Source organism: Erythrolamprus reginae, chromosome 12 (assembly GCF_031021105.1).
Source record: "Erythrolamprus reginae isolate rEryReg1 chromosome 12, rEryReg1.hap1, whole genome shotgun sequence".
Lineage (NCBI taxonomy): Eukaryota > Metazoa > Chordata > Lepidosauria > Squamata > Dipsadidae > Erythrolamprus > Erythrolamprus reginae.
The window spans coordinates 7,403,055-7,415,922 of record NC_091961.1 but is presented as its reverse complement, the minus strand read 5'-3'; the positions used below and the strand labels follow the sequence as shown (position 1 = coordinate 7,415,922).

Here is a 12,868-nt window from a genome sequence, read left to right as displayed (position 1 = left end):
AAGTAAGTAGATAGATAGGTAGGTAGGTAGGTAGGTAGGTAGATGATAGATAGATAGAGTCCTCGGAGAGGGGCGGCATACAAATCTAAATAATAAATAATAAATAAATAAATAAATAGATAGATAGATAGATGATAGGTAGGTAGGTAGGTGATAGATAGGTACGTAGGTAGGTAGGTAGGTAGGTAGGTAGGTAGGTAGGCAGGCAGGTAGGTAGATGATAGATAGACAGACAGACAGACAGACAGACAGACAGACACAGAGACAGACAGTCAGACAGACAGAGATATAGACAGGGATGGGCTCCTACGGGAACGGCCAGGAACGCAGTACCGGTAGCAAAATTTGGAGCTCCACCCCAGAGCCCCCAATTTGCACTGAAAGATGTTGAAACAAAATGCATAAGCCACGCCCACAGTGTGGTAGTAAAAAATTTGGTAGCCCATCACTGGATATAGATGTACTGTATATATAAGCGTACATATAAATTATACACACATACACATAAGTTGTGTGGACTGTAAGGAAGACAGCAGGGTAACGCTGATCCTAAAGATTTATTTTTTTATTTATTCGTTGGATTTCTACGCCGCCCCTCTCCGAGGACTTTATCATGGGCTGCCTTCATCTGGGCCTTCCAATGCAACTGCTTTTATTATCCAATTCCATTCATATTGCAGGGAGTGCTTATTATTAAACCTCTACCCCTTTTCAGGTCTTCGGAAGACAAATGTTCTTGACAAAAGATTTCACCTTTCCTTCCCCGCTGCGTCGGAGCGAATCCACACGGATGCAAGTCTCAAAACCATCCTTTTGGGACCCCGTTCCAAGCCTAGGACCCTCAACCTCACTTTAAACGTGTTAAGGGAAATGAACCACGCGTGGGTCCCGGTGCCCGCGTGGGTTTTTATGGTGGTTTTTTTCTTCTTCTTCAGATTCCGTCCGGAGGTCCTTTTAATAGGTTGGAAAATATTCTTCCCCTGAACTTTCCTGGCGTCCTGTGCTTGAATGAGCATCGCTTCTCATTGGCCGCCCACCGCGTCCCCCGATTGGTTCCCGGTCGGGGAAGGACTTTGAGGGGTGGGGTGGGGGGAGATAAGAGAAGCTATAAAAGCTCCAGGTTGGTCACCTGCAGCGAGTAGGAGCCAGAAGAGAAGAAGAAAGAGACGGGCAGCTGTCTTTGGTTGAGCTGATTCGGCGAGTCTTCTCCTCCTCCTCCTCTTCTTCCTTCTCCTCTCCTTTTCTCCAACAGCCAGAACCGTGTCTTTGCTCAAGCCGGCAGAAGTGGGCAGAGAGAGAGAGAGAGAGAGGCAGAGAGAAAGAAAGAGAGAGAGAGAGAGGAGTCGAGCGAGCACGCCGCGCGAACTTGGCGGAAACTTAAGAGAATGCGCCAAAAGCCCACGCTTCTGCTGCTGCTGGCGGTGGCCGCTGCTGCTTCGGCATCCTATGAACTCGAGCAGAATGACTCCTCCGTCAGCCCCAGGAAGGTCAGGCTGGCAGCCCAAAACTCAGGTAACTTCTCCAGATCCTTTTCCTTAGGGTGGGGGGGAGAGGAGAGGGGGAGGCGGGAGAAGCAGAGAGGGAACCCGAGTGGCCAAGCAGCTGTGGCCGCGCTAAAGCGCGCTCGCTCCGATTACCAGCGCTGGGGTGGGGTGGGGGGGTTCTCCTGCGCAAGTCCCTCTGCTTGAAACCCAAGAAGCCGGGTGCGATGGCAGTAGCACTTAGACTTATCTACCGCTTCGTGGTGCTTTCGCAGCCCTCTCTCAGTGGTTTACAGAGTCAGGCTCTTTCTCACAACATTCTGGGTCCTCATTTTATCCACCTCGGAAGGAAGGAAGGAATAGTAATAACCTTTAGATGTATATACTGCTTCATAGAGCTTTTACAGCCCTCTCTCAGCAGTTTACAGAATCAGCCTCTTGCCCCCAACAATCTGGGTCCTCATTTTATCCAGGAAGGAAGGAAGGAAGGAAGGAAGGAAGGAAGGAAGGAAGGGCAATAACCTTTAGACTTATATACCGCTTCATAGTGCTTTTACAGCCCTTTCTCAGCGGTTTACAGAATCAGCCTCTTTCCCGCAACAATCTGGGTCCTCATTTTATCCACGAAGGAAGGAAGGAAGGGAGGGAGGAATAGCAATAACCTTTAGACTTATATACCGCTTCATAGTGCTTTTACAGCCCTTTCTCAGCGGTTTAAAGAATCAGCCTCTTTCTCCCAACAATCTGGGTCCCCATTTTATCCACCTAGGAAGGAAGGAAGGAAGGAAGGAAGGAAGGAAGGAAGGAAGGAAGGAAGGAAGGAAGGAAGGAATAACCTTTAGACGTATATACCACTTCATCCTGCTTTTACAGCCCTCTCTCAGCGATTTACAGAATCAGCCTCTTGCCCTTAACAATCTGGGTTCTCATTTTACCCACCTTGGAAGGAAAGGAGGAAGGATGGAAGGAAAGAAGGAAGGAAGGAGGGAGGGAGGGAATAGCAATAACCTTTAGACTTATATACCGCTTCATAGAGCTTTTACAGCCCTCTCTCAGCGATTTACAGAATCAGCCTCTTGCCCCCAACAATCCGGGTCCTCATTTTATCCACCTTGGAAGGATAAAAGACTGAGTCAAGCTTGCAAGGGGGAAGCTTGCACAACTTTCTAGTGGGGGGGGGGGTGAAATGGGGGGGGAGGTCTCTGCCCACTGGTTAGGCTTGGCTGCTTGGGGCATGAGAGGGAGCAGTCAAGCGCTCCCTTGTGATGGCGGGGAGGGTCTTCAGAGGGGCACAAAAGCAAGCCTTTGTCATACCACTTTATTAACTAAGAATCCCATCCTTTGCAAATGACAGCCCGGCTTCCGAAATCCTGGATGGTTTTGGAGTTAGATTCGCTGCGCTTCATCCTCTGGGCATTCCCTCTTTAAGCCCTGCCCTTTGCAGAAGTTAACCGAAGCAGGTTGCCACCACTCCTTATTTGCAAAATTAATGTTAAATCCGCCCACCCCACTCTCCAACGTTATTCTGTTAGTTGGCTTCTTCTCCAAAGACAGAAAATTCCAGGACTGGAAAAGATGCCCTTAAAAGAGAGAGAGAGAGAGAGAAAGAAAGCAACCACCATCCATGCTTAAGTAAGGAGCATAAATGCCGGTTCCAGGAGGCTTTTAACTTTTCACATTTCTTTCAGCAACATTTTTGCCTCGCCTTACCTGTCACGCAGAGCTTGGGTTTTCCATAGGTGTGTATCCTAGTGCCCCCAACGAGCTTCCTTTTAAAACGGAAGACTTTTAACACCGGGAGGTTCTCCGCTTTCCAATTATGGCAAGATATCACTTGCATCTTAATTTTCAACCCAAGGAAACTCCACTCCCCTAATCTGACACTTGCCAGGGGAATGGTTTTTATTTCAGATCCGCAGGGCTCTGCAGCACTGATGCTGGAGTATTTGCTCAATTTCCTTTTGTACTTGGTTACTATAGAAACCTAGGGTCTCCGTTCTTCCAGGGTGTCTAAAACAATGAGAGCCCCAATGCTTATTAAACCTGCAGATTGCAAAGTTCTAAGTTGAATCCATGGAAACATCATAAGAGAAAGCGGATGTCCAGGATACCTCCTGATTTCAATATTTCTGTCTCTCTCTCTCTCTCTTTCACTTGGCACCTCTAATAGCATTGGAAGAGAATGCTTCTGGTTTAAAGACTCCACTTGCAAGGGTCTAGAATACAAGTAAAGGTTAATATATATATATATATTTAAAAAATTACTGCTATTGCCCTCCAACATTCCTTGATCTCCTGCAACGTACCTTAGTAAAGTGTTTCTTTTTTAAAGAAAGAAGAAAAGGGAACTTGAGGATATTCCTGATGCCTAAAAGGTGATTGGGTAGAAAAGAAGACGCAAGGCAGAGGTCTTCAAACTTGGCAACTTTAAGACTTGTGGACTTCAACTCCCAGAATTCTCCAGCCACAGCTATGCTAAATTGACTAGAGAATTCTGGGAGGTGAAGTCCACAAGTCTTAAAGTTGCCAAGTTTAGGGACCCCTGGTGTGTGATTCAAAGGTGGTATGTAGTTAAGTATATTATTATTATTATTATTATTATTATTATTATTATTATTATTATTATTAATTAGATTTGTATGCCACCCCTCTCCGTAGACTCGGGGCGGCTTACAGCAATGATAAAAACAATATATAATGACAAATCTAATAGTTAGAATCTAAAATAACAATAGTACATTTCAAAAGTCTAAAAAGCAAGGAACCCCAATATATAAAAACCATACATACAGTCATATCATACACAGAAAACTACATAGGCAGGGGGAGATGTTCAGTTCATGCTTGATGACAGAGGTGGGTTTTAAGGAGTCTACGAAAGGCAAGGAGGGTGGGGGCAGTTCTAATCTCTGGAGGGAGCTGATTCCAGAGGGTCGGAGCCACCACAGAGAAGGATCTTCCTCTGGGTTCCGCCAATATGTTATGAGCCATACCAAGTCTTTGGAGAGGGACGACATATAAATCCAATCAATCAATCAATTCAGCTTGCAGTGTGGGGGGAAAATAATTTTAAAAGGCAATATTAGCATATTTTATATATATACCAAAGCTGCTGGAACAAAATGTCTGCATACAGCTAGTCCTCAGTTTATGGCTACAGTTGGGACCAGAATTTCCGTTGCCGAGCAAAGTTGTTAACTGAGACTGATTTCATGACCTTCTTTTGCCAAGGTTGTTAAGCAAACCCCTGCAGAGTTTCGTGCATTGCAAAGTCATTAAGAGAGTGTCCACCCCATTGACTTTGCTTGTCAGAAGCTGGTTAAGAAAGTCGCAAGTGGTGATCACGTAACTCCAGAATGCTGCAACCATTATCAAATGCATAGAGTTGCCAATCATCTAGATTTTGATCACATGACCTTGGGGGATGCTGCAATGGTCATAAGCCGCTGGTTCAGGGCCATTTTAACTTCAAATTGTTAGTTTTACTTCATTCAAGTGTTCATTTGCGATAAATAATGTCATTTCTTTAATATGATGTCTTACAAAATGCTGTATATCCCAGCTCTGACTCAAGATGGAAGTTCCTGATCTTTTCCCTTTCCTCAATTTTACAACTTCCTTTCAAATTGGACCAAAAGATCTTGGTTGCTTTCGAAGATCAAGAACCGATTTAAATCTGGGTCTCCGTGGCCCTAGTGCAACATTTAGTCCTTGGAAAGGGTGGGATATTAATCCAATTAATAAATAGAAGCATACTGTTGAAAAAGACCTCATGGTCCATCTAGTCTGCCCTTATACTATTTCCTGTATTTTATCTTAGGATGGATCTATGTTTATCCCAGGCATGTTTAAATTCAGTTACTGTGGATTTATCAACCACGTCTGCTGGAAGTTTGTTCCCAGCATCTACTATTCTTTCAGCCAAATAATATTTTCTCACATTGCTTCTGATCTTTCCCCCAACTAACCTCCGATTGTGCCCCCTTGTTCCTGTGTTCACTTTCCTATTAAAAATAATAAATAAATAAAATTTAACCGGGACTTTCCATTGCCTTTACACAAAAATCTTTCCATCTGTACTTCACTTTCTAAAACTCATCTTTAGGAATGGCTTTCTAATTTATTGTCTTGTGAGCCACCCCGAGCCTTATTATTATTATTATTATTATTATTATTATTATTATTATTATTATTATTAATTATTAGGACACATTTGCTCATAGATGGCCTTCATCTGGAACTATGGAGTAGAGCTATATGATAAAATGCTCATTTCATAATCTGTAGCGGATACAGTACTAGCTTCAATTCAATATAGAGCTCAAATGCAGTGGTTAGAATGCAGTACTGCAAGTTACTTCCGCTGATCACCAGCTGCCAGTAGTTTGATAGATTGAATCTCAGTAGGCTCAATGTGGACTCTTAGTTCCATCCTTCCAAGATTAATTTAAAAAGAGGACCCAGGTTGTTGGGGGCAATAGGCTTACTCTCTGTAAGCTGCTTAGAGAGGGCTGTAAAGCACTGCGAAGCGGTATATAAGTCTAAATGCTATAGCTAATTCATAAGAAAATTGCATAAAGGGAGAGGGGGAAGGAGGGGAGATGTGAGGTCGCGTGTTGAATGATCGGTATTAGTGATGGGCGAACCCAAACGTGTATAAAATGTATCAGGAAAGACTTCATGAACTCAATCTGTATAGTCTGGAGGACAGAATGTAAAGGGGGGACATGATCGAAACATTTAAATACATTAAAGGGTTAAATAAGGTTCAGGAAGGAAGTGTTTTTAATAGGAAACTGAACACAAGAACAAGGGGACACAATATGAAGTTAGTTGGGGGAAAGATCAAAAGCAACATGAGAAAATATTATTTGACTGAAAGAGTAGTAGATCCTTGGAACAAACTTCCAGCAGACGTGGTTGATAAATCCACAGTAACTGAATTTAAACATGCCTGGGATAAACATATATCCATTGTAAGATAAAATACAGGAAATAGTATAAGGGCAGACAAGATGGACCATGAGGTCTTTTTATGCCGTCAGACTTCTATGTTTCTAAAGTTCGACCGAACCCAAACCAAACTCGAACTCTGAACGCTACGTGACGTCAAAGCTCCGTCCCTGGAATCCCATCGTTTTTTATTTTTACGGATTTTTTATTTTTATTTATTTTTATTTTTACGAAAAAGGACGCCGCAGCGGCGCTGCAAGCAAAGGGAGGTCCTTTCACGTAAAAATAAACATGTTTATTTTACGTGAAAGACCGCCCTTTGCTTGCAGCACCGCTGCGGCGTCCTTTTTCATAAAAATAACAATGTTTATTTTTACGTGAAAAGACCTCCCTTTAAAGGAGCTCGGGAATGCCTCCCACTAAGAGATTCCGGGGGTGGAGCTTTGACATCACGTATACCGGCAGGTTGCTAAGGACGCCAAGGTGATCACTTCCTGGATTCCATGGAACTCGACTCCGAACTTTGCCTGAAGTTTCAAAAAAATTCATGTTCATGTTCGGCATACCGAACACCGCAAAATTAGGTACGGACCCGAATAGTGCGAGTTCGGTTCGCCCATCAGTCAAACCAACAAAAGTGAAGATACTTTGCCTCCGCTATGTTCCCATCCCATATTCACAATCCAACGTGGTCATTTTCAAAAGTGTCCCTTTATAAAATTGGTCCATATTAATAAAGCGGTGGTATGTTTTTTATATTATGGTTCGCCAAGGTGGACAGTAGATTATTTAATTTAATTTAATTCAATTGATTTCTATGCCGCCCAATCCCATAGGAGTAATTGTGTTAGGCAGATATTTCAACGTTTCATATATCCGACGCTGCTTTTTGTAAGCTGCTGCGATTCTGAATGAGATTTGAAATTACTTGGGTTGTCATGTTATGGTCAAATTGACCTCAATCAGATTGTACTGATTTTGTAGAGGACCTTGAGAGAATTATTTCCTTCAGAGAAGTAATATATAAAAATATTCTCTGAGTGGGTAGGCGTATAGAAAAATGGTACAAGTTGGTTATGGTCTGATAGAATTGCACCACTTTTGCTAGATCGCCAAATAGCTTTAGCATCTTGTTCGATTTGGAAAATAATGCTCAGTTCTGATGCTTAGCTGAGTTTAGAGTTGGACATTTTCTTCATCCTACCATTGGAAATGAATTTGCCCCACTCTCTATGTTTATCCCAGGCATGTTTAAATTCAGTTACTTTAAACTGGATGGATTGCTTGCTCTGTGAGTTTTATAATTGGGGTTCTTATTGTTTTAATATTTAATATTGATTTTTTAAAATTATTGTAATGCATTTTTATATTTATTTATCTATCTATCTATCTATCTATCTATCTATCTATCTATCTATTTATTGGATTTGTATGCCGCCCCTCTCTGGAGACTCGGGGCGGCTAACAGCAACAATAAAGCAGTGTACAATAGTAGTCTGATGTTAGAAACAATTAAAAGCCCATTAATATAAAAACCCAAACATACATACATACATACCATGCATAGAATTGTAAAGGCCTAGGGGGAAGAGGATCTCAGTTCCCCCATGCCTGACGGCAGAGGTGGGTTTTAAGCAGCTTACGAAAGGCAAGGAGGGTGGGGGCAATTCTAATCTTTGGGGGGAGTTGGTTCCAGAGGGCCGGGGCCACCACAGAGAAGGCTCTTCCCCTTATTGTTGTAAGCCGCCCTGAGTCCCATTGGGATTGGACGACATAGAAGTCAAATTAATAAGTAATAAATCAAATCTGTCCAGGAGAGCCATCAGCAAATGTGCCAGATACCCATAGCCACCAGTTGAGCCGAAAGCGGCTCAAGTTGAACCAAGTGTGATAGAACCTTGTGCTATGATGTAAACAATCACTCCTCTCAAAGTAGAAGTCATCTTTATATTTGTAATAAGTAAATAAGAAAAAAAAACTAACTCCATCATTGTTTATAAAAAACTTAGAGATATCAATTGTAAGATAATAAGTAAAAACGCATCTAAAACATTTAAAAATATATAGAAATTTTAAGATTATAACTTAAAATGAACTATGAAGGGGGAAAAAAGAGAAATGGTAAAAGAGGAAAGAAGGAGTTTATCTTTATATTGTAAATGTTTCTTGTTCCCCCTTTTCTTTGCAGCTGATGTGGTTCGGTGCCTAAACAGTGCCCTCCAAGTGGGATGTGGGGCTTTTGCCTGTCTGGAAAACTCTACATGTGACACTGGTGGCATGTATGACATCTGCAAGTCGTTCCTGTACAGTGCTGCTAAATTTGACACTCAGGTACAGTAGAGATTTGAATAATATCCTTTTTTTTAATGCGCAGCAGGCTTTCTGATAGGCCGGGAAGCAGCTTTGGCTCGTGAAGATATAAAATTCAATTGCATATAAAATAGAGCATCTCTTTTTTTGTATGCAAAAGACCTCAAACTTCATCCCTAGCATCTCCTCTGGGGATTGAGGAGGATTTAGATGTGAGGAACAATATACAGTGGTACCTCTACCTATATACACCTCTACTTACTAATTTTCTAAATAAGAAGCGGGTGTTCAAGATTTTTTTGCCTCTTCTCAAGAACCATTTTCCACTTACAAACCCCAGCCTTGGAAAGTGTAACCAGAAAAGGCAGGGAGAAGCCTCTGTGGGGCCTTTTTAGGAATCTCCTGGGAGGAAACAGGGCTGGAAAAGGTGGGGAGAAGCCTCTGCGGGGCCTCTTTAGGAATCTCCTGGGAGGAAATAGGGATGGAAAAGGTGGGGAGAAGCATCTGTGGGGCCTCTTTAGGAATCTCCTGGGAGGAAATAGGGATGGAAAAGGTGGGGAGAAGCATCTGTGGGGCCTCTTTAGGAATCTCCTGGGAGGAAACAGGGCCGGAAAAGGCAGGGAGAAGCCTCCGTGGGGCCTATCTAGGAATCTCCTGGGAGGAAATAGGGATGGGAAAGGTGGGGAGAAGCATCTGTGGGGCCTCTTTAGGAATCTCCTGGGAGGAAACAGGGCCGGTAAAGGTGGGGAGAAGCATCTGTGGGGCCTCTCTAGGAGTCTCCTGGGAGGAAACAGGGCCAGAAAAGGTGGGGAGAAGCATCTGTGGGGTCTCTCTAGGAATCTCCTGGAAGGAAACATGGCCAGAAACGGGTGGAAGAAGCCTCTGGGACCTCTCTAGGAATCTCCTGGGAGGAAACAGGGCCGGAAAAGGTGGGGAGAATAATCCGTGGGGCCTCTCTAGGAATCTACAGGGCCTCCACCCTCCCTATGGTTTCCCAATCGCACACATTATTTGCTTTTACAATGATTCCTATGGGAAAAATTGCTACTTCTTACAAACTTTTCTACTTAAGAACCTGGTCACGGAACGAATTAAGTTTGTAAGTAGAGGTACCTCTGTAATGGTTATGTAGTCCTTCATTTACAACCCCAATCGGAACCAGAACATCTGTTGCTAAATGAAATGGTTGCCAAGTGGCACCGACAGTGAAATGCTCTCGAATGTGACTGTAACATGATGCTTGTACCCTTACGATTTTAATTAATATTGATTGTTTCTTGTTGCTTATTTGTGCCCCATGACAATCATTAAGTGTTGTACCTCATGAGTCTTGACAAATGTATCTTTTTTCTTTGATGTACACTGAGGCCATCTGCACCAAAACAAATTCCTTGTGTGTCCAATCACACTTAAGTTAAGTGGAACGTTTGGTTGTTAAGTGAATCAAATTTTCCTCGTTGATTTTGCTTGTCAGGAGCTGGCAGGAAGGTTTCAAGGGATGATGGTTACATGACCCTGGGATGCTCCAACTATTGTAAATCCATGAATATGTATCATGTGACCTTCAGTCGCAATCCTAAATTCAAGAACTTTTTACAAGTCACTTTTTTTTTTTCAGCGCTGTCCTAATTTTGGTCATTAAACAAATGGTTGTAAGTTGAAGGCGACCTGTAAAGATTTTTGAGTTCGCTTGCAGGTGTAGACACCTTTGAGTATAGCCATTGTTATAACTAGAATTCAAATGATATGAATTCACATGATATGGTTCAGTTCTGGAGACCTCACCTACAAAAAGATATTGACAAAATTGAACGGGTCCAAAGACGGGCTACAAGAATGGTGGAAGGTCTTAAGCATAAAACGTATCAGGAAGGACTTAATGAACTCCATCTGTATAGTCTGGAGGACAGAAGGAAAAGGGGGGACATGATCAAAACATTTAAATATCTTAAAGGGTTAAATAAGGTCCAGGAGGGAAGTGTTTTTAATAGGAAAGTGAACACAAGAACAAGGGGACGCAATCTGAAGTTAGTTGGGGGAAAGATCAAAAGCAACATGAGAAAATATTATTTCACTGAAAGAGTAGTAGATCCTTGGAACAAACTTCCAGCAGACGTGGTTGGTAAATCCACAGGAACTGAATTTAAACCCTTACTTAAAAGCAAACATACACACAAACATGGGATAAACATAGATCCATCCTAAGATAAAATACAGAAAATAGTATAAGGGCAGACTAGATGGACCAGGAGGTCTTTTTCTGCCGTCAGTCTTCTATGTTTCTATGGTTAAGATAGTGATGGGCTCCTACAGGTACAGTCAGGTTCGCAGAACTGGTAGAAAAATGTTGGTCAGTTATGCAGAACCAGTTGAAAAATTTTGATTTTTTTTTTTCTTTTTTTCCCTTCCTAAACTCTGGGTATGTTTTTCCTATCACAGTAAATGAAGTTGAATGTGTATTATTTTAGAAGAGCTGTGGTTGTGTACATGTGTGTATACATACACATACAGTTTATATAGGAGACAATGTATATTTTTCTGTGCCTGTGTGTAATATGTAGGTACACATATGACATATATACATAGAATTAAATAGTATATTTTGCATGTTCAGTAATAGGAAATAAATGGGGAAACTTTGAGGCGAGGAAAGGCCAGGCACCCTACCCTGGACGTGAGTGACATCAAGTTGACCACCTTTAATCCAGTCACATAACTTTTAAGCCGCCCCGGTCACATGATCGTCAAGGAACTCCCACCTGGCCACATGGGCGGCAAGCCACACCCACAAAATAGGCCACACCCACAGTATGGTAGTAAAAAAAAATTGAAGCTCTTCACTGGTTAAGATAGAGGTAACTGGTAACTGTGATTCTTATATTTAAGTCTATGGTCTTTCCTTGATTGCATTTTATTTATGCATGGTATGTTTGTGTGTATGTTTGCTTTTAAATAAGGGTTTTTAATTATTTTAACATTAGATTTGTTATATGCTGTTCATTATTGTTGTTAGCCGCCCTGAGTTTATGAGGGGCGTCATAAAAATCTAATAAATAAATAAACAAACAAATAAATAAATAAATAAATTTTACATTTTTTAAAAAGGATTTGATTGAGCAATAATAGTAGCACTTGTAAACTTATCTCTCTTTTGCATCTGAAGAATCAACAGCATAAATCAATTATGTTAAAGAATCAATTATGTTAATCTTAGGAATTGTATAAGCATAAATAGATATCTTTTGATATAAATTAGCAATTGATAACCCTAGAGGTGTAGATGTATAGCTGTCGTTGTATTGTTTTATCTTGTTCACTGTTTGTATGTCTTTTTTAATGTAAATAACCAAATTTTTTAAAAAATATAAAAAGAGGGAAAAAATAAACAGCATAATCAATGAAATTGTTGGTCATTATATAAGAGAATAGGAATCTTGCAACATTCAGTAATAACCTATAGGAAAGTTTAGTCCTATCTACATATTTTTGTGTGAACTAGCATGCCTTCAGCTGTATTAGGAAATTCCTTTGGGGGTTTTGGGGTTTTTTGTTTTTTTTTTGAAGGTCCTGTTTGAGATCATCTCCTCGTGAGCTAGGTCCATTGATGGGCTGTGAAACCATCAAACCAGTAATGGGCTGATTTGTGGGGATAGTAAGTTTATGCACTATTTATTGAATACTTAATAGTTTTTTTATTGTCCTTCCTTCTCTAGTACTGGTGCTCTCTCTGGTGTTAAAACAGCCAGACCTCTAGTTAATACATCTGGTGCTCATGAGATCAAAATTCAGAGGGGAAGAGAAAATGTTGTTTTAAGGCCTATATTAATTTGCCTTGACAATCTTTCTTTTGGGGGGAGGGGGGAGTGAAGCCAAGTTATTAATGAGGACATGGATTGTTGGGGAAATATCCTGACCCTCTAAACCACTTATGGAGGGTTGTAAGGCACTGTGGAGTGGTATTATCAGTGCTAATATATACATATATATCACATGTTTTTTTGCTGAATTTGAAAATTAAGGGAGACTAGGATAGATCTATTTCGGCCTTATTTTGGCCTCATCAGCTAGCCATACCCACTGGGACTTGAACCTGCAACCTTTGCCTTGTAAGGCAGAGAATTATC

The 12,868-nt window shown here is 41.5% G+C and overlaps 1 protein-coding gene across 1 annotated transcript in view; it reads left to right on the top strand.

Moving 5' to 3' along the window:
• Nucleotides 1-1,140: 1,140 nt before the first annotated feature.
• STC1 (stanniocalcin 1) overlaps nt 1,141-12,868 on the top strand; it is a 38,780-nt gene continuing 27,052 nt past the window's right edge. The window contains exons 1-2 of the mRNA XM_070765053.1: nt 1,141-1,512; nt 8,623-8,765. Coding sequence (XP_070621154.1) covers nt 1,386-1,512; nt 8,623-8,765 — 270 coding nt within the window. The 5' untranslated portion in view covers nt 1,141-1,385. The remainder of the gene's footprint in view (nt 1,513-8,622; nt 8,766-12,868) is intronic.